This window comes from Bos mutus, chromosome 23 (genome assembly GCF_027580195.1).
Source record: "Bos mutus isolate GX-2022 chromosome 23, NWIPB_WYAK_1.1, whole genome shotgun sequence".
NCBI lineage: Eukaryota > Metazoa > Chordata > Mammalia > Artiodactyla > Bovidae > Bos > Bos mutus.
In genome coordinates this window covers 33,301,240-33,329,185 of record NC_091639.1, presented here as the reverse complement: position 1 = coordinate 33,329,185, position 27,946 = coordinate 33,301,240, and the positions used below count along the sequence as shown (strand labels likewise).

At 53.2% G+C, this 27,946-nt stretch overlaps 2 protein-coding genes across 4 annotated transcripts; one reads left to right on the top strand and one right to left on the bottom strand.

Annotated features, from left to right (window-relative positions):
- Window positions 1–82: 82 nt before the first annotated feature.
- GNMT (glycine N-methyltransferase) lies at window positions 83–11,305 on the top strand. The gene is made up of 6 exons (XM_070361317.1): window positions 83–8,272; window positions 9,665–9,792; window positions 10,429–10,545; window positions 10,676–10,818; window positions 10,924–11,045; window positions 11,134–11,305. Exons 1-6 carry the CDS (start codon window positions 8,016–8,018, stop codon window positions 11,303–11,305), a joined length of 939 nt encoding a protein of 312 aa, XP_070217418.1. The 5' UTR covers window positions 83–8,015.
- PEX6 (peroxisomal biogenesis factor 6) lies at window positions 11,054–25,841 on the bottom strand. 3 transcript variants are annotated; one of them, XR_011462309.1, is made up of 18 exons: window positions 24,883–25,841; window positions 22,452–22,615; window positions 21,942–22,025; window positions 17,340–17,442; window positions 16,934–17,067; window positions 16,183–16,294; window positions 15,363–15,571; window positions 14,599–14,794; window positions 14,344–14,420; window positions 14,070–14,202; window positions 13,783–13,988; window positions 13,584–13,645; window positions 13,272–13,380; window positions 12,861–12,977; window positions 12,667–12,744; window positions 12,378–12,517; window positions 11,737–12,205; window positions 11,055–11,650 (listed from the first exon to the last, which is right to left on the bottom strand). XR_011462309.1 is itself a non-coding variant. In XM_014479522.2 (17 exons), exons 1-17 carry the CDS (start codon window positions 25,762–25,764, stop codon window positions 12,069–12,071), a joined length of 2,943 nt encoding a protein of 980 aa, XP_014335008.2. In that variant the 5' UTR covers window positions 25,765–25,841; the 3' UTR covers window positions 11,055–12,068. The 3 variants fall into 3 exon arrangements, 2 of the variants coding, with proteins under 2 accessions (XP_070217417.1, XP_014335008.2); XM_014479522.2 differs by having other exon boundaries at window positions 11,055–12,205; XM_070361316.1 differs by lacking the exons at window positions 13,783–13,988; window positions 14,070–14,202 and having other exon boundaries at window positions 11,054–12,205.
- Window positions 25,842–27,946: the final 2,105 nt, after the last annotated feature.

The following is a 27,946-nucleotide window of genomic DNA, read 5'->3' as shown; positions in this document are numbered from 1 at the left end:
TCCTGCCCCCCTGCTCCCGCCTTGGGGGCTGAGGATGGAAGGCTGTTCCTGTAAACCTGCCCGCTGTGGGGAAAGCAGGTTGAGGGAGGGCCCTGGGGTGAGGGCTGGGCCTTGGGTATGGGGTGGGCATAGAGCTCCGGCCCTGCCCCTCAGCTGCCTGTGGTTTCCCTGAGCTGCTCAGGCCAGGAGAGCCGTCCTCACTCCTTCCCGGCCTCCCACCTCCCCTCTCCCCCTGCAAGGCCTTCCCGTTGGTTGTGTAAAGTGTGCACGGTGACCCCACCAGCCCCAGCCCCCCCTCTCCACGTCCTGCCTCTTGGCTTCTGGCCTCTTGATCTTGACCCTTGTTCCCTGATGACCATACCTGACCACTCTGCATTCCCTAGCTCTTGTGCCAGGAACCCACAGGGGAGGACAGCCAAGCCCCCAACAACACTGGTTACACCGTGTTCTCTGGGAGCAGGGGACGAACAGCAAGGCTGGCCTCTGAGGAGAAGGGGTGGGAGGCACCTCCCGGGCTGTCCTGAGGGCAGAGATCAGTGGTGGCGTCAGAAGCGGTAGTGGTGACGGCTGCGGGTAGTCCGTGCTTTAACCCTACGGGTGCCCCAGACTCCAGCTTCTGGCAAAAATGCTCTGGGTTCCCCTCACAAGGGCTGGGGACAGCCAGGCCACAGAGAGTGGAGCAGACTGGAAGCTGCTGCTGCCCTGAGTCACGAAGCTTGGAGCAGGCCCCCAGAGGATGGTTCTTTGTGGCGTAATCCCCGCCTCACTGACTGCAGTGCAGAGACTATCCCCACGTTGGAGGGGCTGTGGGCCGAGAAGCCATTCGAGACTCTGGGCCCAGCCTGGACTGTTTTGAGTGTAGGAGATGACTGGGGAGGGGTCAGGCATTGGAACTCAGGGCTAGGGAACCATTTGCGGCCCCCTGTAGACAGTTTGGTGGCCAGTCTCTGACTCTCCCTTCCTGTCACTGTTTCACAGCTCTTCAGTGCTTGGCTTAATTCTGTCCCCAGAGCTTCGTTGTCCTGTGAGTAGGTTGAGACAAAGACTAGGAGCCCAATCCCAGGCCTAGGCCTGGACCGGAGGGAGGGCAGCATGGTGACTGCTCTGCTCTTTGACCTGCGGCTGCTGGAGGATGAGCGCCCTCACCCGCACCCGCACCCTGCACCCCACCCCCTGGTCCCCACAAGGCCAGGTATGTTGCACACTCTAGCTCTCCACCCACCCACCCACTCTAGCAGGCAGCTTCTCCCTGGCCCAGCCTAGGAAAGAGCAGGATCCACTTCCCAGGTTTTCCTTTCCCTCTCCCCACCACACATACCAGCCTTTCTGAGCTTGACTACAGCCTCCCGCTTTCCCACACCCCTTCTCTCCATAAGGTGAGAGGTCTGGCTAAGCTCAAGTGAACCTGATCTCAGTCCCCTTAGTAGAAACCCAATCAGAATGGTGTCTTGTACCCTCACGTGGACCCGAGTCACTTGGATGCTTGTCAGCCAGACAGATGTCTGGGTGCTGCTCAGACTTGCCAGTCTGGGGATCTAGGAGTCGGCCTGGCTCTTAGGAGGAGGTCAGCTGGAACCCACTTCACCGGGAGAAATTTGGATGTTGTGTTAAGAGGGGCTGGGACCTCAATGAAGCCACACTGGAAGGAAGTCTTGTCCTCAGAAACGTGAATTGTCAGCACCTCAGAGAGGATGTGTCTCTGTTGAAGACTTTCATCATCCAGAACCTCAAAGGCTAATGGACTAGCCACAAGTCCAGTTTGTTCAAGTGCAGCGACAGTCAAGTCTCAGGGGTTGGGGCTCTGCAGGCTCAGAAGTGGCTGCATCAGGGCCCCTGTGTATCTGTTTGAAGGCACAGCTCCTAGGAGGCAGGCTCCTCTATTTCCAAGTCCCTGGGTGGTGGTTCCCTGCAACATGTTTTTGCACCTTAGCGGTGCTTTTCATATCTTTGACTCCCCTCTGTCAGACAGTTGTTTTAATAAAAAGTTTTGTTAGAATTAGACACTTGACCGCCAGAATTCCTGCCAGAAAATGATAGACAAGCCCCTGAGGCTTGGAGTTTGACTGAAAACCCCTTAAATGTGGAAACCGTGCAGTTCACAGCTTGTCCACACGTCAGAGCAGCCCTAAATCACTTTAGTTCACAAGTACAAACAAAATTCCTCTTCTTATGCTTTGATCCTGAAAGAAAAGCACATTTTTTTTTCCTGACAGATGCACAGTCCCTGCCTAACTGGTTTAAAGAAGGACTCTGTGTACTAATCCTAGCGGCAGAGCCAGCAGAATCCCTCTTGACCATCCCCTGATGGCCTGGTTTGTGCTATTGAGGAATTTCACTGGAACAATAATAATATAGTAGCCACTGTTTTTTGAATGCATATTATCGTGGCAAGCACCGCTCTACATGCTTTTACATAATTAACTGATTTAATACAGCTGTGATCTACACAAGGCCATGAAGTTTTAAACACATTATTGAATAATAAAATACACAAAGTACGTATATCATAAATGTACAGTTCAATGAGTTTTTATGAACTGAATACCAAAATCAACCAGCATGAAGATCACAAAACACTATTACCACCAACCCCACACATTCTACAAAAAGAAAAGGGATTTTGGTCTACTTTGTTCACTGCTCGATCCCCAGTGATTAATACAGCCCCTGGCACAGGGTAGCTGCTTCCCCCCAGCTCCCTGCCACACTGCAGGGCTCATGGGATCTTAGTTCCTCCATGAGGGATTGAACCCAAGCCCTTGGCAGTGAAAGCTCAGAGTCCTAACCACTGGACCACTGGGGAATTCCCAGAGTATCTAAATATCTGATGAATGAGTGGAGCACAGAAAGGTCAAATAACTTGCCCAGACGGCACATTTAGGAAGTGAGCCAACCAGGTTGTGAACCCAGAAAGAATGGCTTCAGCGTCCTGTGGCTCAGCCTCTGACATAGAGCTTTGCAGCCACAGCTGGTTGGCTCGTCCACCCTCTTCCCCTTACCTGGCTCTCCAGAAGGCAGGCCGAAGACCAGTTGCTGTCCAGTAGTCTATTTATGTCTTCAGAGTTTAAAGCTGGACATGCAGTTAAAAGACTTGAATTAACCTTCAAGTCTTTCTCCCTGTTCAAAATTAACAGTTGTGTGTATAGCTTAAAGGCAGCTTGGGGGCTTCCCTGGTAGCTCAGTGGTAAAGAATCCCCCTGCATATACAGGGGAGACAGGTTGATTCCTAATCTGGGAAGATCCCACATGCTGTGGAGCAACTAAGCCTGTGCACCACAGCTATTGAGCCTGTGCTCTAGAGCTCAGGAGCCGCAACTACTGAGCCCTCGTAATACAATTGCTAAAGCCTGAGTCCCCTAGAGTCAGTGCTCCAGAACAAGAGAAACCACCGCAGTGAGAACCCCCTGCACTGCAATTGGAGAAAAGCCAGCAACGAAGACACAGTGCAGCCAAAAATAAATAAATATTATTTTTTTTAAAGGCAGCTTGACCCTTACTGCTGCCCTTAAGGGCTGACTTCTTACAATTTCTTTAAAAGGAATCCAATTTTACTCATTCTTTCTTTAAAAGTGTATTCTCCACCTATTAAACTTCCACTAAAATGGTTGTGATTCTCTACTGGGAGATGTAGGGACACCTGGAGATGGGAGAAGTTGACCGGCTGCATTACCAGCTCCAGGGGTGGTAACATCTCCTAACATCATCACTCTTCTAAAGTAGAAAAGGTTCTCTGTCCAAAAAACAAACAAACAAAGCAAGACACTCAAAAGTCAGGTGTTAGTTTTTAAATTTATTTATTTGTTTTTGGCTGCATTGGGTCTTCGTTGCTGCATGCGGGCTTTCTCTAGTTGCAGGGCTCAGGCTTCTCACTGTGGTGGTTTCTCGTTTCAGAGCGTGGGCTCTAAGGTGTGTAGGCTTCAGTAGTTGTGGCTCACTGGCTTAGTTGCCCAGCAGCATGTGGACTATTCCTGGACCAGGGATCGAACCCATATCCCATGAACTGGCAGGCAGATTCTCAACCACTGGGCCACCAGAGAAGTCCCCAGGTGTTATTTTGTTAGAATTGCTGGCCAAAGTGGTCTTGGTATTTTATCATTCCTTTCATCAATATGTGACAGCATGTGCCAAGTCACCTGTTTCAGTGAGCAGTGTGTTACCAGGGCTCAAATGGTGTGTCATTTTTACATGAGAGAACAGCTCAGTGAATTCCCCGGTGGTCCATAGTTAGGACTCTGAGCTGTCACTGCCTAGGGCCCAGGTTCAATCCCTGGCTGGGGAACTGAGGTCCCACAAGCTGCAAAAAACTAAACAACAAAACAAACAAGCAAATAATAATAATAAAAAACCCAGATCAGTGAGGTCAATATATTCACAAGAGATTTTGCTGGAGGTTAGCACATTGATGAAATACTCATAGATGCACTAAGCTTAATAGTAATGTTAGTTAGTTCAGTTAGTTCAGTCACTCAGTCAAGTCCAACTCTTTGCGACCCCATGAATCGCAGCACACCAGGCCTCCCTGTCCATCACCAACTCCCGGAGTTCACCCAAACTCATGTGCATCGAGTCGGTGATACCATCCAGCCATCTCATCCTCTGTCGTCCCCTTCTCCTCCTGCCCCCAATCCCTCCCAGCATCAGAGTCTTTTCCAATGAGTCAACTCTTCACATGAGGTAGCCAAAGTATTGGAGCTTCAGCTTTAGCATCAGTCCTTCCACAGAGTGTAATAGTAATGTAGCCACCACCAATTAGTGCTACCACCCACCCATATAGGGACCAATTTTACACTTACTTGATGGGACTTTATTAAAGCACATTGAGTCGTACATCATATGTTGAAAAGGCTAAGAAAGGATCCACTGTGATAAAAATCCATTAGCAGACTTCATGTGGGCATCACAGTGGTCAATCTGGGTAGTCAGCAGAGAAGATTTTTTTTCAGCAGCTTGAACTAGAGTTTGGAAATTGGCATCACTCCATTGAACAATGAATTTCTACCTGTTCTGAATCAAAACAAAGACATCCAGAAGGTCTTCCATTTGTAGTTACTGTAAATAATTCCAATCTTAAGATTTTAATGTGTCCTTAAATAGGTATAGTGTGTCCTTAAATAGGTATAGTGTGTTATAGGTATAGGTATAATGTGTCCTTAAATAGGTATAGTCATAGAGTTTGTTCCATTGCAGCCATATTCCCAACCTAGAATCTCTTTCTAAACATATACATTTGGGGAGGATTCCCAGGTGGCTCAGCGGTAAAGAATTCACCTGTCAATGCAGGAGCCTCAAGAGGCGCAGGTTTGATCCCTGGGTTAGGAAGATCTCTGGAGGAGGAAATGGCAACACACTCCAGTATTCTTGCCTGGAGAATCCCATTCTTATTTTCAGCCGAGTCAAACTATAAATTGATTTATATTATGACTTTCCCTTCCTCGGCCCAGGGCCTCAGATTTGGGTTATCTAAAATTTACAGTGACTAACCAAGTAAAATAAAAGGCAGTTTTGATATATTTCGGTGGGCAGAGAACACGGACAAATAATTTAGCAATGAAGGACTGCAATTACGTGGTACATTTTGGTAGTGATTAAAGAAGATTACAACAATTAGATACAATTTTCTACCCAGTGAGATATCCATGAGTAATATCTTCATGTAGAGAAGCGTTGAAACAAACATTTATTTTGGGTGACAGTATCAATTAATAGAAAAATTCCATTTGGAAAATGGTTCCATCATAACCATCTACATGTTCACTCTTTTGAAAAATTATGGGTGCATTTTAAATGTTCATAACATGGGGAGTGATTAAACAAGTCATAGCACATCCTCTCAGTGTAGCCAGAAATGATGCTCGAGGCCAGGTAATTTATGGTCAAGAGAAGAAAGTATGTTTTGACAGTTAAAAGTAAAAAGAAAGAAAAAAGGTCCATGAAATTTTATATGTACTCTGATCTTGACTTTTTTTTTAATGCCTCTGAATGAGAAAGAAATCAAATAATTACTAACTTCAGAACAAAAATCTTATCTTTGAAATGAAAAGTATATTTAGAAGCTATAATTTTTAATAAAAAAGAAACTATTTTTTTAAAAATCCAAATTTACTATCAGCATTCATATTATTTTTTTAAAAATCCTATTATAAACTCCCCAGTACAATGTCTTTCTAAGCATGTGGCCAAAGATCCATCTGTAGCATGGTGTGAGCACAAGATTCTACTACCTGCGGGTGGGCAGGCCCATTTGAGGTCCTTTGTGAGCTAATATTTTCTATTGAAAGATAAGAATGATTACATATCTTTGGGGTTCCTCCAGCTCCAGGATTCTATAGATGGTAAAAGTGGGAGGGGAGTGGAGGATCCTTTGTTCTAAATTCCGTATCTTAGCTCTTTATTTCCTTGCTGTGTGTTGGCTGCTCCCTAGTTGCGGTGTGTGAGCTTCTCATTGTGGCAGCCTCCCTTACTGCGGAGCACAGGCTCTAGGTAAGTGGGCTCAGTAGTTATGGCTGAAGGAGGAAACAGAACAGGCTCTATCTTGAAAGCAGGACTCCATCTTGGGCCGGACTGTGGACTTTGAGCTATATGCCCAGTATCTATGGAAATGACGTACCAACTGAAAAACCAGGCCCCCAGAAGGAGGACCCCCAGGGCTCTCCATCGCCTAAAAGAATACCCAAATTATCTGTGTAACAGAACAGAATCATACATTCTATTATGCTTATTGGGGTATGACCACAAGCCTATTGATAATTGTCCACTGTTAACTACCTAGGCTTAAGGCTTATGAATCATGGGTTAACTTTGATTGTATCTTTCTTTTTCCTTTGTTCAGACTAGTTTCAGGGAATTTTGGGGAGGTGGGTTTGGGCACGTATGCTTAGGGTATATAAGGTTTTCACAAAAACTGGTCGGGGTCCTTGGCTAAGAGGAGATTCTGCCTTGGCCTCGCTGGTGTAATAAACTGCATTCTACTATCTGCATTGTCCTTCTGAGTGAGTTTGTTTCCCGGAATGCGGAACAGGTAGCTACAACATGGCCCAGGGGCTTAGTTGCCCTGAGGCATTGTGGGGTCTTCCCAGATCAGAGATTGAACCAGTGTCCCTTGCATTGCAAGGTGGATTTTTAATCTCTAGGGTTAGAAGCCCCACCCTGGTTCTTTCTGAAGCCAGAAGAACAAAGACAGGTAGGGAAGGCTGTTCTTGGTGTCTTGGGGTTCCCTGGGTAGCATCATTTTTCTGGGCACCATCCATCTCAGTGCAGGGTCTTGTCCCAGGAAGAGACCTTCTGCTTTGGGAAGGAAGGGTGGATGTACACTAATCAAGGCAAAAGACCAATTTATGAAATGATAATGAACAATGTGATAGCAAGAGCACTGGACACGCCCAGCCCTGACCCTGGACTTCCCACTCTGTGGGCACCTCCGTGGAAAGTAGTTGGGTCTTTAGAAGGGCGCGTGATTGGAGAGGAATTTGAACCAAACTGCATCTGAGGCATTTAGAAAAGGCTTGATGCCTCACCTACAGGATAGAGGAGCACCTGGCCCCAGCTGGGTGGAATTGAGCCAGAACCGCTCCTGGACTTGAATGGCCGAGCCAGCATTATCCCCCTTCCTTCCTTCCCTAGCTGACTAGGCCCTCCTTCAGCTGGACCGTCCTTCTTTAGATATGCTAATACCTTTCCACCCCTGCTACGAACGGTTCAGCCCTGGGCGCTCATCTCTGCGGACTCAAGTTTCTTTACAGCCTGGGGCGGGGGTGGAGCGGGCCTTCTCACTGCTGCCCTTCTCCTGCCCCGCTTCCCCGGCCCTCCAGCGACCTGGGGCCTTGGGAGGGTCCTTTCCCGCCGAGGGATGGTCCGGAGGGCCGGATCTTCAGGCAGGCGGGTAGGGCTCGTCCAGGATTGCCAGGCCGCGCCCTCCCGGCGCCCCCGGGCCGGGAGCCCGGCAGGGGCGTGTCCGTGCGCTCACCTGCCATTGGGCAGGTGGGGCGGCCGGCGCTCTGGCAGGGGCCGCATTATAAATGCGGAGCCGGAGCCGGTGGCCGCGGCGGCAGGGCCAGGCGCGTCGCAGGATGGTGGACAGCGTGTACCGGACCCGCTCCCTGGGGGTGGCGGCTGAAGGGCTCCCGGATCAGTACGCGGACGGAGAGGCGGCGCGCGTGTGGCAGCTCTACATCGGGGACACCAGCAGCCGCACAGCGGAGTACAAGGCCTGGCTGCTCGCGCTGCTGCGCCAGCACGGCTGCCAGCGGGTGCTCGACGTGGCCTGCGGCACCGGGTGAGCCCGGGCGGGGACCCGGGGACCGCAGTGAGCGCGAGCGGGGGCGGGGAGGAGGCCCGGGTGAGCGGGAACCCGGGGCACCGAGCGGATGGGGTAGGCTTGGCTCGGGCAGCCGGGCTGCAGGATCACAGGCGGGCACGTCGGGGCAGCCTCCTCCGCCGACCCGGGAGCCGAGGCTGGGGCGCGACGCCAGGGCGGGGAATGTGTGTTTGCCCAGGCAGAACGGGGCCTTGGAGACCCAGGATGAGAGCGAGGGTGTGGGCACAGCGGATGGGGAGGGCGGGTTCGCCAGGGCGGCGGCCCAAGGACCGGGTTTTGGGGCTAGCCTCACATAAGGTCGAATCCCGCTCCAGCGGCAGCGTTCACACTTAACACTTGTTCATCGTGATGTGCCTCTGCCAAAGCCTTGTGCCAGGTATTTCTGACACATCAGTTTTTAAAATCCTTTCAAAACCTCATAAGTGTGTGTGTGTGTTCGTTGCTCAGTCGTGCCCGACTCTTTGCGACCCCATGGACTGCAGCCCACCAGGCTCCTCTGTCCATGATATTTTCCAGGCCAAGGATACTGGAGTGGGTTGCCATTTCCTTCTCCAGGGGATCTTCCCAACCCCGGGCCTGAACCCGGGTCTCCTGCACTGCAGGCAGATTCTTTACCGACTGAGCTACAAGAGTAGTGATAGCTATTTATGGTTGCAGAAATTTGGCCTCAGAGAGGTAAAGGTGGAATGAAGATGTGGACCCCGGTTGGTTAAGGTCTGGCTTGTGCTCTGAACCACCATCTGGCAGTTCCCTGGTGGCTTAGTGGTTAGGATTCTGAGGTTTCACTGTCCAGGGCCCCAGGGTTCAATAGCTGGTGGGAGAACTGAGATCCTGCGAGCCTCACGGGACTGCCAAAAACAAAAAGAAAAAAATCCACTATGCTACACTATCTCCTGTGCTCAAGTTACTTAACTTGCAGGAGCTTCAGTTTGCCCCACCTCTCAAATAGGGATAACACAACCTACCTTACTGGATTGCCGTGAGTTTTAATTACTTATTTTTGCTGTACCGAGTCTTCATTTTGGGGCACAGACTTCTCTTGTTGCAGTATGTGGGATCTTAGTTTCCCTACCAGGGATCCAACCTGGGCCCCCTGCATTGGGACTGCAGAGTCTTAGCCACAGAATCACCAGGGAAGTCCCTGGATTGCCATAAGGATTAACGCCCATTTGTACAATACCTGACTTGGTGCCAGGTCACTTGAGGTTAGCGGAGAGAGCCTGGGGACAGGAAACAGGGGTGGACTCTGAAGAGTGGAGGAGACAGGAGTGTTCAGCGCAGGGCCTCCTCTTTGCCTCTCTAGGCCTCCCTGACTGCCCCTCTCTGACTGTCATTCCTGGTCCTGCCCAGGGTGGACTCCATCATGCTGGTGGAAGAGGGCTTCAACGTGACAAGCGTGGATGCCAGTGACAAGATGCTGAAGTATGCTCTCAAGGAGCGCTGGAACCGGAGGCACGACCCTGCCTTTGACAAGTGGGGTACGTGGGTCTGGCCAGGTGCCCTCAGTTCTCTCTACCCTGGGCTCCTTTATCAATTGTGGTGGGGAGCTGTTTTCCTCAAAGGAGGAAATCACTGTCATTTCCCTGAAAAGGGAGGCTTACACACCAGAATGAGGTACTGAGAATGAGCGGCTAGTTTTAATTATTTTTATAGTGTCCTGTGAAAGTCGCTCAGTTCGTGTTCGACTGTTTGCGACCCCATGGACTATACAGTCCATGGAATTCTCCAGGCCAGAATACTGGAGTGGGTAGCCATTCCCTTCTCCAGGGGATCTTCCCAACCCTGGGATCGAACCCAGGTCTCCCACATTGCTGGCAGATTTTTTTACCAACTGAGCCACCAGGGAAGCCCATCTTGGACAGTGGGCTTGTTCTGGACCGTGGGCAGTGTCCTGTCCCCCCAAATAAAAACCCATAAGCACAGAGCCCTCCTTCCCAACCATGGTTTCCTCCTCCCTGGGCCCCTCGTTCCCTTCACCCTCCACGTCCATAATGATCCCCTTCCCTGACTGGATGGGGAGTCCCTTTGTGTGTCTTGAAGGGGAAACTGAGGCAGGACTGCCCTTGGTGGAGGTGGGTGCCACCCTGATCCCACTTCCCCTCCCTGGCCCCCAGTCATTGAAGAAGCTAACTGGATGACTCTGGACAAAGACGTGCCCCAACCACCAGGGGGTGGCTTCGATGCTGTCATCTGCCTTGGAAACAGTTTTGCCCACTTGCCAGACTGCAAAGGTGAGAGAGGGTGTAGCCTGGGGAGTGGAACCTGCTTTGAACTATACCCTTTCCAGAGTAGAAAGACAGGAGGGAGACTGGCGCTGGGGGCCCTGAGCAGACGCAGCCTCTCTGTCCCCGCCTGGTTCAGGAGACCAGAGTGAGCACCGGCTGGCCCTGAGGAACATCGCAAGCATGGTGCGGTCGGGGGGCGTGCTGGTCATTGATCATCGCAACTACGACCACATCCTCCGCACGGGGTGTGCACCCCCAGGAAAAAACATCTACTATAAGGTGGGGCCCCCTGGGGAGGGCAGGCCCAGGGCAGGAGGTGTGGTCCCAGGGTCCTGGCCTCACAGTAGTTGCAGAGGTTGACACAGCTGGCAACACTGCCTGCAGAGTGACCTGACCAAGGACGTCACGACGTCAGTGCTGACCGTGAACAACAAGGCCCACATGGTGACCCTGGATTACACGCTGCAGGTGCCGGGGACTGGCCAGAGCGGCTCTCCTGGCTTGAGGTACTGACTTGGCGAGGTGGCGGGGGAGGGGGGGTGGGGGGGTGCCAAGACCACCAGTCCTCACGGCGGGTCCGGGGCTCTGTTGCAGTAAGTTCCGGCTCTCCTACTACCCTCACTGCCTGGCATCCTTTACGGAGTTGCTTCGAACAGCCTTTGGGGGCAAGTGCCAGCACACCGTCCTGGGTGACTTCAAACCTTACAAGCCGGGCCAGGCCTACGTTCCCTGCTATTTCATCCACGTGCTCAAGAAGACGGCCTGAGCGAGGCCTCGGCTCCCACCCTCTGCCCCGGCGCTGCCAGGCTCCGTCTGGGGAGGAGGGGACCGGTGGCTGCACGGTGCGGCCCCTACAGTGCGGATCCTGGGGGTGTGGGGAGGGGCAGACTTCCGCTGCGCTCAGGAGGACGGAAGGCTGAACAATACAGTCTGTGCCTTTTCAGGTCCTGTTCCCCTTGTGTTCATGTCAGAAGGATGAGGCTCTCGGGGGTTGCGCCTCCACAGCCTTGCTCGTCCCCACACCGACCGCAACTCCAGCAGGGGGCAGCATACACTTTATTTTCAGACCCACCTGGGGCTTTCCTGGTGGCTCAGATGGAGAAGAATCCGCCTACAATGCGGGAGATTTGGGTTTTGATACCTGGGTTGGGAAGATCCCCTGGAGAAAGGAACGGCTACCCACTCCAGTATTCTTACCTGGAGAATTCCATGGACAGAGAAGCCCCGCAGGCTACAGTCCATGGGGTCGCAAAGAGTCGGACACAACTGAGTGACTTCCACGCTTCCCACAGGGGCTTACCTCAGGACCAGACCGCTCCTCCTGAGCAGAGGGGCCTGAGGGTTGGAGACGGCCTGGAAGGCAGTCAGGTCCAAAGAGGGTGTGTCCTGAGCTCTCCTGGGGCTCCTGATGGCACTTAGCACCAGGGGGTCGCCCGGAGGTAGGCAGCATTCAGGTGGGCGGGCGTTGGCTTTTGGTCTCCCAGGTCTCCGTGAGCCCCTGTGGGCAGGTCCCAGGCTGCAGGGGGCTCCTAGCAGGCGGCAAACTTGCGTTGGATGCGCTTGTACCGGAGCAACTCCTGCTCGCTGACCGAGGGCTGCAGCCGGGCCGCGGCCTGCAGCAGGTCCTCCATGGTGAGCAGCAGGGCCGAGCTCCCGGGCTCCAGGCCTAGGGGTGACAAGAGGAGGCTGTGGCCTCTGCCTGAGCAGGGGAGCGCCCCGGGTAGGCACCTTCTTGCCTAGAGTCTCCCAGGGGGTCAAGAGACCCTCCTCTGAAATCCAGAACCAGGCCTGGTGCCCACTAGTTTCTGGTGGACCTCTGGGCCTGGGGAGCGGCGCACCTTCCTCCAGGTCCCGAACTCGGCGTTTGAGGGCAGCCGTCATGGCGTCGGAGCACAGGGAGTAGAGGTCCGCGCCCGTCAGCTGGGGCGGGCAGTGGTCTAGGACGTCCACCAGGCTCACAGAGGGCTCCAGCCTGAACCTGTTGTAGGTACACAGGAAAGAGTCTTACTAGCTTCCCTGACTCCACTGGAAGGCATCCCTGACCAGCTTATTGTGGACTTGGCACTCATCTCCTAACCATCCCAAGGCCCAAGCCCCTGGGGGGACCCTCCCTCTAATGGGGCGTACTTGCGTGTGATGGCACTCAGAACACGGAGCTGGGAGGCGCGGTCCTCATTCACTCCCACAAACACCAGCTTGTCAAACCTTTAGGGAGATAGGTGGGTGTCAAGGAGCCCAGCATGAGGGTGGAGAGGCACAGATAGGGTTCAAGGGGCAAGTCCAGAGGGGCCTGGTGGAGGTGAGAGGGATGGGGCACACACCTGCCGGGCCTCAGGAGGGCAGGGTCCAGCAGGTCTGGTCTGTTGGTGGCTCCGATCACAAACACATCCTGGGTGCTGTGAAGCCCATCCAGCTCAGCCAGGAGCTGAGACACCACCCTGCGAAGGAGGGAGTGGAAACGAGAGTGTGCGCGGTGCATCCTCACCCTCTCACCTCCACGGGGTGCCTCTGCAGGCTGTCTCCACAGGGCCCCTGGCTGGTCATGCCCTGTGGACCCTCCCACCCTGGCTCCCGTCTCCTCAAAGCCTCACACCCAATTCCACGGCCCCTTTTAGCTTCTGCTACGGGATCGCAGAACCAGAAGGGCAGGAACCCTTTGGGCGGCCAAGACTAGTACAACCTGTCTCATACCCCTCCGTCTTGGACCCCAGAATCCTGGCTCAGACCCCCACCTGTCCATCACACCTCCAGAGTCTCCACTTCGCCCCCGGTTTGGGGCCAAGGAGTCCAGTTCATCAAAGAAGATGATGCAGGGAGCTGCGGCCCTGGCCCGCGCAAACACTGAGGAGAGAGGGGCCCATAGGACGGAGAAGCCCGGTTGGGTGGGGGTTAGATATCAGGAGATGGGGAGGGCAACCCAGGTTGGCAGCTGATCACTAGCACTTCAGGTAAAGGCCCCTCCAGGCAGGAACCTGACCTGGAGAGGAAGACTAGAGGCGACGGCCAGCAGCCTGAGGGCTCTCCCTCCGCCCCGACTCACTCACCTTCCCGTACATTCTCCTCGCTTTGGCCCACGTACATGTTGATGAGCTCGGGCCCTTTCACGCTGAGGGAGGTGATAGGAGAGGGTGAGACTCCTCAAGATGCAGAAACACACAACTGACCTCCTGGCCACCCGCTTCTGCTGCCCAGCCAGCCACAGCCCCCAGTCCACCTGCCCTCCTGGCTGGGCCCAGTCACCACCTGAGGAAGGTGAGGCTGCACTCCGTGGCCACTGCCTTGGCCAGGAGGGTCTTGCCCGTGCCAGGGGGCCCGTGGAGCAGAAGGCCAGAGCGCCTCAGGCCCAGGCTGAGCAGCTCAGGGTGCTCCAGAGGAAGCTGAATCGTCTCCAGAATCTCCTTCTTCACCTCCTGCAGCCCGCCCACGTCGTGCCAGGACACCGAGGGGATCTAGGAGGCGGGAAGGGTGTGGCTGGGCACCGGCTGGTGGAGGGTGCTCGGGTCCCACCCCCATGGGCCTCGAGTGTCTACCCTGGGGGCTCCGATGGCTTGCGAGTGAGCGGCCTGCAGCTGCTCCAGTGCTTGCCCAAAGTCCTCAGCCAGGAGAGGGAAGCCCGCAGCACACAGCTCCCCCTCATCCTCCTCACTCAAGCTGCCAGCCCAGCTGCAAAGAGAAACCCAGGGAGGCCTGTGGAGGACCAGCCCTGAAGCCTCCTTCCCACTGGGGCCCTCACCTTTCTCCCTTCCTCTCCAGCCCCTGCCCACCCAGACTGCCTCTTGCCCCTCCCAGGCCCAGCTTCCTCACCCTGAGTTCTTGATCCTGGTGCAGGCTGCCCGGCTGCTGTGGGTCAAAAGGGCAAAGAGGTCCCCCACCACAAAGCCCTGGGGAAGCACAGGAGAGGATGTGTGAGCAGGCACAGCAGGCAGCCCCCGTGCGGGGAGGGAGGGGCAGTCCCCTGGCTGGTGCACGGGCCCAGCACTGAGGCCTCGGGTTCTCCACCCTCACTGACTGCCTCCCACCAGAGCGTGCAAGGAGGCCGGCGCCCTGCCGGGCACTCACCGCACAACGCCGCGCCAGCTGCACCAGGTTCACCTCTTGGCCCAGGGGGAGGTGGGCAGTGAGAGCCCGGAGGACGCTGAGCCGCTGCGCCTCTGCCAGCACGGGCACCTCCAGCTCGTGAGGAAATGCTGTCTGCACATCTGCAGGCAGGTCCTGGGCCCGGCTGGTCGTGGCCACGACCATCAGGGGAGGGCAGCTGTGGACAGGGAGTGGGTACTGAGGGCGGGAAGGTGGCCAGCAGCCTCTGAGTGCAGCCTCATCTTGAGGCTGGTACAGGAGGGTGGCTGCAGGGCAGGGATGAGAGAGGGAGATGGGAGCCCCAAAGCTTCCCAGATGGGGCATCCCCCCACACACAGGGAGCTCAATGAGGGCAGAGGCCGTGCTTTAGCATTCCCCAAGAAACAGCCCATGGCTCAGTCAGTTAAGAATCTGCCTACAATGCAAGAGACCCGGGTGCAATCCCTGGGTTGAGAAGATCCCCTGGAGAAGGGAACGGCAACCCATTCCAGTATTCTTGCCTGGGAAATCCCATAGACAGAGAAGCCTGGTGGGCTACAGTCTATGGGGTCGCAGAGTTGGACACGACTGAGTGACTAAGCACAAAAACAGCAGGGTCCGCACCCTCCTCCCTGTGGGCACGCCCACCTCCTCAGCTCAGGCAGGGCTGCCTGGAGAGTAGCCAGGTGGGATGTCTGAAAGCCACTGACAGGGTCGGGGAGAGAAGGCTGGCCCCACTACTTTCCCCGCTCAGTGCTGGATGCTACCTGGCGAGTGGGTCTTCATCCAGGAGGAGGTGCCGCAGCGTGGCCACCACCCGGGCGTCCTCACCCAGTCCATCACGGTCCCGGCCCAGCAGGTCCACAGCTGTCAGCAAAAGAACCACAGGCCGGCAGCGCCGGGCCCGGGAGAAAGCAGCCTGCAGCTTTGTCTCCACAGCGCCGCTACTGTCTGCACAGAGGCTGGAGCAGGGCACCTGGGGAGGGGGTCCCGACGGGCCTGTGAGTAAGGGAAGGGGCAGGCACGACCAGGGCAGGAGAAGGGGGGAGGGCTCAGAAGGGGCAAGCCATCTTTTTGGAGGGTGGGGATGGGGGAGGAAGGCAACACTGGCCAAGCCCTAACTCTTCTTTTCCCTAACCACATTCCCTGGACTGCCCACCAAAACCTTGGCAGTATCCTCTTTTTAATTAATTTTATTTTTGGCTGCACTGGACCTTCCTTGCTGTGCATGGGCTTTCTTTGCAGTGAGTGGGGGCTACTCATTGCGGTGGCTTCTCTTGGCACGGGCTCTAGGGCACGTGGGTTTAGGTGGTTGTGGTGCACGGGCTTAGTTGCTCTGCAGCACGTGGGATCTTCCTGGATCGGGGATCAAACCTGTGTCCCCTTCATTGGCAGACAGATTCGTAACCACTGGACCACCAAGGAAGTCCTGGAGTGTGCTCCTTCTTGAGAGCATCTCTCGGTAGCTCAGCATCACGGGACTATGCCTGATCCACTGGCCCAGTGGGCCCCGTGGTCAGAGAGGAGAGGGAGAATCTGGGCTGCAGAGGAGATGGAGTTGGGGGTCTACTCTCCAGGGACCCTCACCTTCAATAAGTGGAGCCCAAGGCGGCTGCAGGCTGCGGCGACTGCGGTGGTCTTCCCACTGCCCGGGGGGCCCCGTAGAAGGACACTGCCAGTCCCTGTCAGCAGGGCACCCCTGCAACCAGAGAACAGACATTTGCTTCCTCTATCTTGCCCAGAAGGGAGTCCCCAGTGACACAGGCCCCCTCAGATCCAGAAAGCAGACACTCTCCTTGATGCACCCCTTGCACCCCTCCCCGCCAGGGCCGTCACCACTTGGTGAGGCCATATTTCCCATACCATCAGTGGAATTCTGGCAGGGGCCTGGGGCATATCCAGGGGATTAACTTCTTTTTGTCATCAGTGAAACCTTGGCTGTTCTGTCTGGTCTGGATTGTATGGAGGGAATTAGGAAGGGGTCTGTGGCTACACATGGGCCAGCGGTATGAGGACCTTGTCTTTCAGGGCCCAGGTGGTGAAAATCGGGATGACTAGTGGGCTCTCCAAGGGAAGGGCAGCCTCAGAGACAAATGACCCTGGGGGAGAGTCTCCCTCCACAGCTGACCTTGGAGGGCAGAGGTTACTCCCAAAAAGAAGCCTGGGAATTTGCTTACGGACAGGACATGGGCTAGCGGCCTGGGCCCGATGGTTGGAGGGAGGCCCACCCAATCCCACCACGGCCAGGGCATCAGGTACTGCTTGTCTGGCCTGCTGCTCCTCCGGGGATGCTCCGGGCAGCCTTCTCTCACACCGAGGCTGCAGCATCCTCACTCACCCTGGCTGGAGGCGAGGCTTCAGGGCAGTACAGAGCTCGGTCACCAAGGCCTCCAGGCCTGGAGGAGACAAGCTGCTCCAGGGAGTGGAGTCCCCTGAAGGAAGCCTTGGAACCAGGCTCAGGGTAGAACCCACCTGTGAAAGGTGGGAGGAAGCTTTAGTTTCTAGAAGTTGTTTTTAATTTACTTTATTGAAGTATTTAATTTATTGATTTACAATGTGGTGTTACTTTCCACCATACGGCATAGTGATTCAGTTAAACACGTATATAAAAGTCTGCATCTACTAATCCCGAACTCCCACTCCATGCCTTCCCCAACTCCTTCCCCCTTGGCAGCCACCAGTCTGTTCTACAAAAATTCTTTCTGCTCCTTTCCCCAGGTCAATCCCCACCGCCAGGGCCTCACCAAGTACAAGGAGGTATGGGCGGAGTCGGCTAAGTAGGCTCTGGCTTGCCCGTCTGGAGCCTCCCCAACTGTTCTCTTCACTTTAAAAAACATCTCTTGCCACCTGTAGGGAGAGAGGCCCAATGAACCCCAGATCCAGAGCCCACATCCAATCCTTCTTAAGGGCAACGCGCTGTCTCAGTCAGAGGTCCACTGCAGGGACAAATGGAGGAGCAGCACAAAGAAATGCCCCCAGATGCGGCGGAGGTGGGCAGGAAGCGGGGGCGTGGCGGTAAAGGAAAGCAGGTGGTCTTCCTTATCTCTCTGACGGGATCATACACGTTTTAAGAGCAGGAGCTGTGCCTGTCCTTGGCACCCCTCATACCAACATCACCTTAGGGTGTGTTTCTCCTGCCTACTCACTCCGATGGAAGAAGCCACTGCCGCACCAAGCAGTGACCATTGCCCGTTTTCACTGGCTTGAGGACACAGACTCTCCCTCAAATATGCACCCACCAAAAAAAAAAATGTACCCACCAAGGCCACCTAAAACCTCAAAAGAAAGAGTCCTTCAGCTCTTAGTCACCCATAAGATATGATCGCAAGCAGATTCCTTCATAATGACATTTAGCGATTAATGTTTCTCTGTTTTGGCTGTACATTAGAATTATCTGTGAAACTTAAAAAAAAAAACAACATCTCTCACATACTGTGATTCCATTCAGTAGAGGAGTGGTTGCCAGAAGCTGAGGGAAGGAGGGAACGGGGAGTGACTGCTGGCGGGTGGGGGTTTTTTTCTGGGCTGAGGAAAATGTTTTGGAGTTAGTGATGTTGATGGCACAACCTTGTGAATATACTAAAAGCCACTGAATTATATACTTTAAAAGTGTGAATTTTATGGTATGTGAATTATATCTGAATTTTACAATTATCATTTTCCTTCCTTTGGGAAAAATAAAATAAAAAGACTGCAGAGGCTCTAGCCTAACCCTGATTCTGCTCTAATAGGTCTGGGGTAGGGCTCAGGCATTTTTATTTTTCAAAAGCTCCCAGCCATAACCAGGGCTGTGCAGTCACTGGCTAGTGTTAGAGTGAGTTAGGCTTCTCAGCCTACCAGGGAGGTGAGGTTGCTGCTGCTGCTGCTGCTGCTAAGTCGCTTTCAGTCGTGTCCGACTCTGTGCGACCCCATAGACAGAAGCCTACCGGGCTCCCCAGTCCCTGGGATTCTCCAGGCAAGAACACTGGAGTGGGTTGCCATTTCCTTCTCCAATGCATGGAAGTGAAAAGTGAAAGGGAAGTCTCTCAGTCGTGTCCGACTCTTAGCGACCCCATGGACTACAGCCTACCAGGCTCCTCCATCCATGGGATTTTCCAGGCAAGAGTACTGGAGTGGGGTGCCATCGCTTTCTCGGGGCGAGGGTAGCAGACAGCAATTACTAGTCCAGTTTTCCAGATACAGAGAGGAACTACTGCTGTCTGTAATCCTCAGGCAGCACAGCAATGGCAGAGCCCGGGCCTCTTTCAGGTCTACCTGGGGTACAAATTCCTTTGCTTAGTATCCCACAGTCACACAGCTGCTCCCTCTGGCAGCAGAGAGGGGTGGGGGTGGAAAGGCCTTCAGGTGGAAGGGGAGGCATACTAGGTTTGGGACCACCACCAGAGGCACTGACTGTGAAAGAACTGGAACATGAGGAAAGCTGTCCCACTGGTTTTTTCTGTTTGTTCGGTTGGCTGCATTGTGCGGTTGGTGGTGTTTTAGTTCCCCAACCAAGGACTGAACCCAGCCCTGGCAATGGAAACACTGAGTCTTTACCACTGGACCGCCAGGTAATTCCCTGTCCTACTGCTGTTCATTATAAATAGGTATTGTGTTAGTTGCTCAGGCGTGTCCAACTCATGGGGTCACTGCTCAGGACCCCATGGACTGTAGCTCGCCAGGCTCCTCTGCCCATGGGATTCTCCAGGCAGCAATACTGGAGTGGGTTGCCATTCCCATCTCCAAGCGATCTTCCCAACCCAGGAATCGAACACAGGTTTCCCACATTGCAGGCAGATTCTTTACTGTCTGAGCCACCAGGAAAGCCCATAAACAAGTGATGGGTGGGTCTACAACCTAGACTCGCAATCAAGCAGAACCACCTCGGTCAGATGCATCTGGCAGCCAATGGAATCCAAGGAGGAAGAGCCCTGGGGCAGGGAAGGGAGAGGGAGACACGCCCACCTCTCCCCTCACAAGCCCCCTTCCACCCCTACTCTCCATCCATGGAGAGTGGATGGGCCACCTCATTGAGGTTGGCCAGACCTCTGGAACATATCTGGACACTGCTGGGGAACACGGGGTTGCGTTCCTGAGAGCCAGACAGTGGAGCTCGATCCCCGCCCCAGGCCTGGTGTGGGAGGTGGAGCAGGGGGAGCATGGACCAGCTGCACCACCGCCAGTGGACTTCTGTGCCAGGGATCAGGGGAGCCTCCATCCAGGGAGCCTCTTACCAAGTCCAGGGAGTAGGGTACAGCACTCATCTCTGTCCTTGGACCCATCTGCCCGTTCGGCCCTGCTTTTCCAAACCCACCCAGAGGTAAGAACTACATGCTCAGCACCCAGAGAAGGGAGGCAGGTCTCCAAGGTGCTGGTATAGTAGAGGTCCAGGAACAGGACTGGCTTGCTGGTCTGTCTCAGGAGGGTCGAGTGCCTGTTTTCCTTTAAAAGTACAAAAGGTAGGCATTCTGCAGCTTTCCTACAGAGAGCTAGCTCATAGACAGTTGCTCTATTTAAGATAGAGGTGGTGGCAGAGCGGTATGAAGAATTTGCAAGCCAATGCAGGAGATGCAAGAGACATGGGTTCAATCCTTGGGTCAGGAAATCCCCTGGAGCAGGAAATGGAAACCTACTCCAGTATTCTTGCCTGGAAAATTCCATGGACAAAGGAGCCTGGTGGGCTACAGTCCACAGGTCACCAAGAGCTGGACACGACTGAGCACACACACACACAAGATGGAAAACAGAAGTTGGAAGTGATGGAGAGCAGCTGGGCATTCTCCACCAGGCTCGTTGTAAATTTGATGGGAAAGCTCAAAGCAGCACCCTGGAGCACCAAATGGAATTACACATGGCACCACAGGCCCCTCCTCTGGGTACCACAGCCCTGAAACTGGAGAGACTGAGCACTGGCCAGAACCAAGCTCTGAATGTTGACCAAAGCTGAATTAGGTACTCCAAACAAGGCACTGCTCTCTTAGTAGAGGACCCAGGCTGGCTCGGCCTGAGACCCTGGGCATGATGGCTCCTGTGCCCAAGTTTCTGCAGGGTGGTCCCACCACCTCACTGGGACTTCCTGGCAAGTTGGGTTAGTGTCTTCTTCTTCTAATAAAGCCTTATAGGAAATCCATCTGGGGGTAGGAAGCTACACATTTTCCCCCTTCATATAAAGCCAAGCAGTCTCTGAATTCTGAATTTTTTTTTGGCTGCGCCATGTGGTATGTGGGATCTTAGTTCCCCCATCAGGGATTGAACCTGCTCCCCCTGCATTGGGAGTGCAGTCTTAACCATGGGAAGTCCCTGCCTTACCATTTCATATGCAGTCTCTGCAGTAAGAATCAACAGGAGGAAAGGTTGGCCTCCTTGTTTTGGGTCCCTGGCTCAGTTACGCTCTCTTTCTCACTCTCTGTTGAGGATAAGGAAAGACAGCAGGTCTCTCAAAGGCAAATCTCTTCCTCTCCTGTCTTGGGAGACAAGACTGAAAAGCAGCGTGTCCACATTCCATCCACTAGAGCAGAAATCATGATGGTACTGGGGCTCCTCTGGCTCAGTGTACGGGAGGTGTGGCCCAAACAACATTGGTTGAGAATGGAAAGCAGGGCTTCCCTGATGGCTCAGTGGTAAACAATCCACCTGCCAATGCGGGAGACACGCATCTGATCCCTGGCGAGGGAAGATCCCATATGCCGTGGGGCAGCTAAGGCCGTGTGCCACAACTATTGAGCCCGTGCTCCAGAGCTGGGGAGCCACAACTACTGAAGTCTACGTGCCCCAGCGCGTGTGCTCTGCAGCAAGAGAAGCCACTGCAGTGAGCAGTCACCACAACTTGAGAGCAGCCCCCGCTTTCTGCAACTCGAGAAAAGTCCACACAGTAATGAAGACCGAGCACAGCCAAAACATAAAATAAGTAAATAAACAAATAAAAACTTATTTTAAAAAGAATGGAAAGCAGGGGGGACTTCCTTGGAGATTCAGTGGTTTAAACTCTGAGCTTCCACTGCAGGGGCTGTGAGTTCAATTCCTGGTTGGGGGAGTTCCTCATGCCACGAGGTGCAGCCAAAAAAAAAAGAAGACAGTGAGGAATCCCACCTTGGACTAGGCCATTGAACCATTCTTAGTGCTTTACTATACCTAGGACCACCAATCAATTTGAGGATAAACACCTCCCAAAAGCCAGCAGGCAGTGGCTCTTAATTCTCTTTTCAGTCACATGCCTATTTGAGAACATGAGAATAGGTACCTTCTCTCCTGAAAAACATGCATGACAAAAACAAAATGCTCTTATGCACAGAATTATTCCATTCAACTTGAGGACTCCTGCACGCAGGTTAAGAATCCCAGCTGCAGGAGAGAAGGCAGCTCCATACCTGGGCAGTTTCTCTGGGCTTGCTTCCAGGATTTCTACTTGCCCAACTGTTGGCACACACAGGACATCCCCTTCCTGGACTGCCCTGTAACACAGCGGTAGCCCTGGTCAGCTCACAGTGGGAGTTAATAGCAGGCGCCTGACATATCCCCGCATGCCCCACCCCCTCAACCTGCAGACTGTTTCTCGGGGGTCTACTGCCCACCCAGAGATCCCAAGCAGTTGTCCAGAGAACAAACCTGACCTAGTAAGAGCTTTGGGATACGGCAGAGAGGGCATCAGAGTCCAGAGAGAGGGGCAAAGCAGGATCCTGGCTTTTGGGGGGCCTCCTCAAATCAAAGTGGTTTCTCAATCTAGAATGTCTGGATTTACCCTCCTGGCCCAGATTTCTCTTGTCTATCTGACACACCAGGAGGCTCAGAGGCTTTCTGGTATCTGAATCTCAGGCCTGGGATAGGAGGAGTTCACTGAGGGTGGTGTGCTACCCTCCTGCAAGGGGGAAGCGGCTAACCTGGGTGTCTGAAAATGCCGGTAAAGGACATGGTCATAGTTTCCATTAGTGCTGTAGTGAGGAGACGACACAATTTCGATGTGTAACTCTTTGGCAAACGGAGGCCCAGGCAGCACTGAGCAGCTTCCTTTGTCTTCAGGGGTGCTGGAGCCCTCCAAATACCTCTATGAGAGAAATAACCACCACCTTAGAACCTTCTCCCAGGGACTCAGGCTCTGCCCAGTCTCTTAGCAACCAACACTTCCATCCTTTATCCTTCCCATAACCACAAGGGCTGTGGGACGGGAGACCTAAGAAAGTAGAGCTGAAGACCTACATCTTCCTTAGAAAACAGAAACCTCTCCTTCTAACGGGCACCCGGAAGAGACTTCTGACTCTGACTTTCCTGACTCTAGCTCCAAAGAGTTCACCAGTGATGATAACCATTCTGTGACACCTTTATACTGGCCCCGAGCCAGTGAAATGGTAAAGACATTTAACTCCCACAAGTCATTTGAGTGACACCAGGCAGCCACTGGGAACATTAATTGGACAGTAGTGAGGACACTGAATTCAGGCTCCAGTTAAAGGACATGATCTCACTGAAGCTGAAAGGGCTGGGTCAGGTGAATGAGCTCCTGCCTGAGTGCTCCAGTATTTTTCCTCCATTTAGAAGGAAAGCCACACCTGACTCCCATTCACGCATATCTTTTATTTCTTCTTGACATCCCATAGCACTAACTGTCTATGGCAGCATTACCTAATATAACTTTCTACAGTGATAGAAAAACTCTATATTTACATGTGGCTACTGAACACTCAACATGTGACTAAAGCAATCAAATAACTGAATTTTTTACTTTACTTACTTTCAGTTGATTTAAAGAACCACCCAGGGGCTAGCAGCTTTTGTACTGGTCAGTGTGGGCCTAAATCATACATCCAGGTGCTTAATTAAACAGTAGACTATATTTGTCCCCCTGAACACAATTTTCTTTTTGAAGTAAGTTCCTTAAAGGTAGAAAGCAAAAACTCCTCTTGGATGTATTTAATCTAATATTAAAATTAAACACCAAGCACTAAGGATAATAAAAACCTGTCCCTTCAAGAACAATATACAATTGAGAATGAGAGTATATGATCATAACAAAACTATAAAATAAAAGCTCTCAGAAAGATAGAAAATGCTATAGGAAAAAGTAATGTTAAATTTGTGGTGTGAGATTTTGCAAGGCTTTAAGAAACAGTGTCAGGCTTTATTTTTGGGGGCTCCAAAATCACTGCAGATGGTGACTGCAGCCATGAAATTAAAAGACGCTTACTCCTTGGAAGGAAAGTTATGACCAACCTGATAGCATACTCAAAAGCAGAGACATTACTTTGCCAACAAAGGTCCGTCTAGTCAAGGCTGTGGTTTTTCCAGTGGTCATGTATGGATGTGAGAGTTGGACTGTGAAGAAAGCTGAGCGCCGAAGAATTGACGCTTTTGAACTGTGGTGTTGGAGAAGACTCTTGAGAGTCCCTTGGACTGCAAGGAGATCCAACCAGTCGATTCTAAAGATCAGTCCTGGGTGTTCATTGGAAGGATTGATGCTAAAGCTCAAACTCCAATACTTTGGCCACCTCATGCGAAGAGTTGACTCACTGGAAAAGACTCTGATGCTGGGAGGGATTGGGGGCAGAAGGGGACGACAGAGGATGAGATGGCTGGATGGCATCACTGACTCGATGGACATGGGTTTGGGTGAACTCCGGGAGTTGGTGATGGACAGGGAGGCCTGGGGTGCTGCAATTCATGGGGTCGAAAAGAGTCGGACACGACTGAGCGACTGAACTGAACTGAAGAAGCAGGTGGCATTTGTAGAAGGGCCTTGAAGGAGGAGGAGGTTAACAGAATAGGAAGGAACTTGAAGTCAAGGACAGCGTGAGCAAAAGATGGGAGTACGATCTTCCATACTACCCAATACAATACTGGATGTGTGTGCGTGCGTTCTCAGTCATGTCCGACTTCCACCAGGCTCCTCTGTCCATTGGATTTTACAAGCAAGAATACTGCAGTGGGTAGCCATTTCCTCCTCCAAGGGATCTTCCTGACCCAGGGATCAAACCCACGCCTCCTGCATTGGCAGGTGGATTTCCACCTACTTGGTAAGCCCACAATACTGGATACATTGCAACAATTTGACAAATAACTGATTAGATTCAGTAGATTACTACACATGGTAATTTGGCTGTAATTCTCACCTTTCACCTGAATAGTGAAAGCCCTTCCCATGCACCAACATGTTTTAATTGTAGAGAATGGATAAATAAGGCTAAGAGGTGTTAAGGGAAAAGTCCAAGCTCTAAGGAGTAAAGGATCCGAATTTTACAGCTCTCATCTTCCAATTTAGTTAAGGCAAAGAAGAGATAAAGAGGAAGAAGCATTCCTGATCTCAGTCCTGTATCCTACCTGGATTTTGAGCTCTCCCACGTCCAGGGGATCACAACCGAGATTAAAAGCCAGAGTGGCAGGCACGAGGGCCAGTCCGTCAGCGAGAGGCTCTCCCGGCTGCCCAGAGCCGGGTCCCAGTCTTTCAGAGAGGTTCCAGCGAGGCTCTAGAACTTGGACTGTGGCCAGATGTGGCTGAGAAGTGTTCGATGACTCTCCAGCCCGGGTCACCCACACCCATTCGCCCTGGAAGAGGCTGAGGCTGCGGAGACAGCTCCGGCTCACCCCCAGTGCATCTCCAGTCCCTCCCAGAACGCCCCTTAGTCGCCGGACTGTGCCAGAGGCCGCGAAGGAGGACACCACCGGCGGGAGAGGGAGCCGGCTGCTGTTCTCAGCCTCTGGACCCAGTTTAGCCCGCCCACGGAGCTCAGTCACAGCTAGCCGCGTCCCTGGACCCAGCAACCCTTGCAACGCCGGCCGCGTCTCCAGCACCCGCGGTCCGGGCACGGGCAGGGTCTCTCCGCGCCTCACCAGCAACGGCCCGACTCTCGGTCCGAGTCCGGGCCCAGATGAAGTGCCAAGCAGCGCCCAGCCCAGCGACGGTGGCCGCCGCACCGGCCGCGCCCGCACCCACGCCCCGGAGCCCAGAGCCAGGAGCTGCAGCAGCGCGCGGCTAACCAGCAGCTGCGGGGGCCCCGGGCCCTGCTCTTCGGTGCCCGCGCCGGGTCCCTCCACGGCGGCCACCAGCAGCGCCGGCCCTGCCGGGCTCTCCCCTGCAGGCCTCAGCGCCAGCACTAGGCCCAGCCCTGCCGCAGGCCACGGGCCCCCGGGCGGCAGCAGCACCGCCAAAGCGGGTGTCTCGGTCGGGAAGGGCTCCAGGACTCGCAAGACTGCCAGCGCCATGGTGACAGGCGACCAAAGAGCACAGCGAAGAAGGGCGCCTTCCTGAGCCGGAGAGCTAGACGTCCCAGCGGCTCACACGCCACTTCCGCTTCCGGCAGGGGCAGCCCTAGGGAAGTGGGCGGGGCGTCGGGTGCAAGGGCGTGCTCCAGGAGGGTGAGCTGCGCCTTGGATAGATCGGAAAGGTGCCTCGGTGGCAGTAACACAGTCACTGTGGTCGGGTAGTCCATGCACACCGCCTGTGAGACGTGTGTACAGGGGTTTACCTTCCGCGCCTGCCTGGGGAGTAACGTCTGTCAACTAACCTCCCCACGGGCATATCCTCAACAGTTTATTGAATGATCAGTGAACGATCATTGTGGCCTGGACCAAACTTGGCCCACTGCTGGGAGCTGTGGGTGTAGTGTTTAGGAAGGTGTCCACTCGTGGAACTGTAGGCACTGAGGTTTGGAGGCTTGCGGGAAGGTTGCAGGAGGGAGTGGTAGGGTTATATGTCTCAGACAGGCATTTGGATGTGGAGCGGCTGCTGGCTGAATTACTGCAAGTGATTCATGTAGCCCTGTAGTGGTTGGTGCTGCCACACCTATTCCAACACATTCTACACAAAACCCACGTTCCAGTGTTTCTTGTCCTGCTTATTGTCCTGTTCATTCTGTTCCCACCAAGCTTGAAACAAAGACAAAGCAGCTTCCCTTTCTCATCTCTCCAAAACTAGATGTTCTCTCCTCCCAATCCTTGTAGACTGGAGATCCATTCCCATTTCCACCCTGGAGAGGAATGAACAGCAGAGCAGGCAGAAGAGAGAGATTCAAGGCTTCACTCATTGAGTACCAGACCAACAGCTTGTTTCCCATCTGTGTTACTTAACAGTCCTTCCTTGTCCCCACCTCCACTGCTCTGTATAGACACCTGGACACTAGCTGGCCACACTCCCAGTTATTAACAGTATACTTGCACTTAGAATCAATGGATTGGGGGATTCCCTGGTGGTCCAGGGGTTAGGACTGAGTGCTTCCATTGCAGGAGTCACAGGTTTGATCCCTGGCCAGGAAACTAAGATCACACATGCTGCTCAGTGTGACCGAAAACTAAAAAGAATCAGTGGATTGGTTGGTGGCAATCTCCTCTTTCTGGACCTTGCATTCTCTTCCTTGCCTTCTCTACCCAACTTTCTCCTTTCCTTCATCTTGAGGCAGTCTTCTACTTTGTACATTTTGCATTCCTGAAAATTTCCTGAAAATCTGAGAGGTTAATATAAGATTTACATATTGTAAGGTATTTCTATCCCTAGAAAGACAAGAAAAAATATATATACTTAATGTTTTATTATAGTTTCAGGAGGTACCTCTAGTCCTAAACCTGAAATTGCCAAGTTGTACCTCTTTAAAGCAGCATGCTTCCCTGAAAGCTCAGTTGGTAAAGAATCCACCTGCAATGCAGGAGACCCCAGTTTGATTCCTGGGTCGGGAAGATCCACTGGAGAAGGGACAGGCTACTCACTCAGTATTCTTGGGCTTCCCTTATGGCTCAGCTGGTAAAGAATCCACCTGCAATGTGGGAGACCTGGGTTTGATCCCTGAGTTGGGAAGATCCCCTGGAGAAGGGAAAGGCTGCCCACTCCAGTATTCTGGCCTGGAGAATTCCATGGACTGTATAGTCTATGGAGCCGCAAAGATTTGGACTAAACTAAATGACTTTCACTTTCAAGAATGTACTAGGTACCTGAATTCACAAGGATAAAGTTCCCATTTCACGGACAGAGGAGCCTGGCAGGCTACAGTTCATGGGGTCGCATAGAGTCGGACATGACTGAGTGACTAACACTTTCACACTTTCTTAGCAGTTTTCCTGGCAGCTCAGACAGTAAAGAGTCCCTGTAATGCGGGAGACCCAGCTTTGATCCCTGAATCAGGAAGATCCCCTGGAGAAAGGAAATGGCAACTCACTCCAGTATTCTTGTCTGGAAAATCCCATGGACCGGTGGAACCTGGCAGGCTACAGTCCATGGGGTCGCAAAGAGTGACACAATTGAGTGACTTCACTTTGAAACTGTTATGTGGCTCTGTCCCCCGTCTCTCAGAAGACCCAAGGACTGAGAGGATGGTGGAGTGATTCCAAAGAGAATATGCCTCCTTTACACAGAATAAGTTAAGCTATGGTGTTCCTTGAGGTCTTGCAAATGGGT

Excerpts from the sequence above, each read along its gene's own strand:
- GNMT (XM_070361317.1), top strand. The coding sequence starts at position 8,016 with ATGCGGAGCCGGAGCCGGTGGCCGCGGCGGCAGGGCCAGGCGCGTCGC. Across the intron at positions 10,546-10,675 it reads CCACTTGCCAGACTGCAAAG|GAGACCAGAGTGAGCACCGG; the intron begins GTGAGAGAGGGT and ends CGCCTGGTTCAG. Across the intron at positions 10,819-10,923 it reads GAAAAAACATCTACTATAAG|AGTGACCTGACCAAGGACGT; the intron begins GTGGGGCCCCCT and ends CACTGCCTGCAG.
- PEX6 (XM_014479522.2), bottom strand. The coding sequence starts at position 25,764 with ATGGCGCTGGCAGTCTTGCGAGTCCTGGAGCCCTTCCCGACCGAGACA. Across the intron at positions 17,068-17,339 it reads CCCATACCTCCTTGTACTTG|GTGGGTTCTACCCTGAGCCT; the intron begins GTGAGGCCCTGG and ends CACCTTTCACAG. Across the intron at positions 13,989-14,069 it reads AAGCCATCGGAGCCCCCAGG|ATCCCCTCGGTGTCCTGGCA; the intron begins GTAGACACTCGA and ends CCCGCCTCCTAG.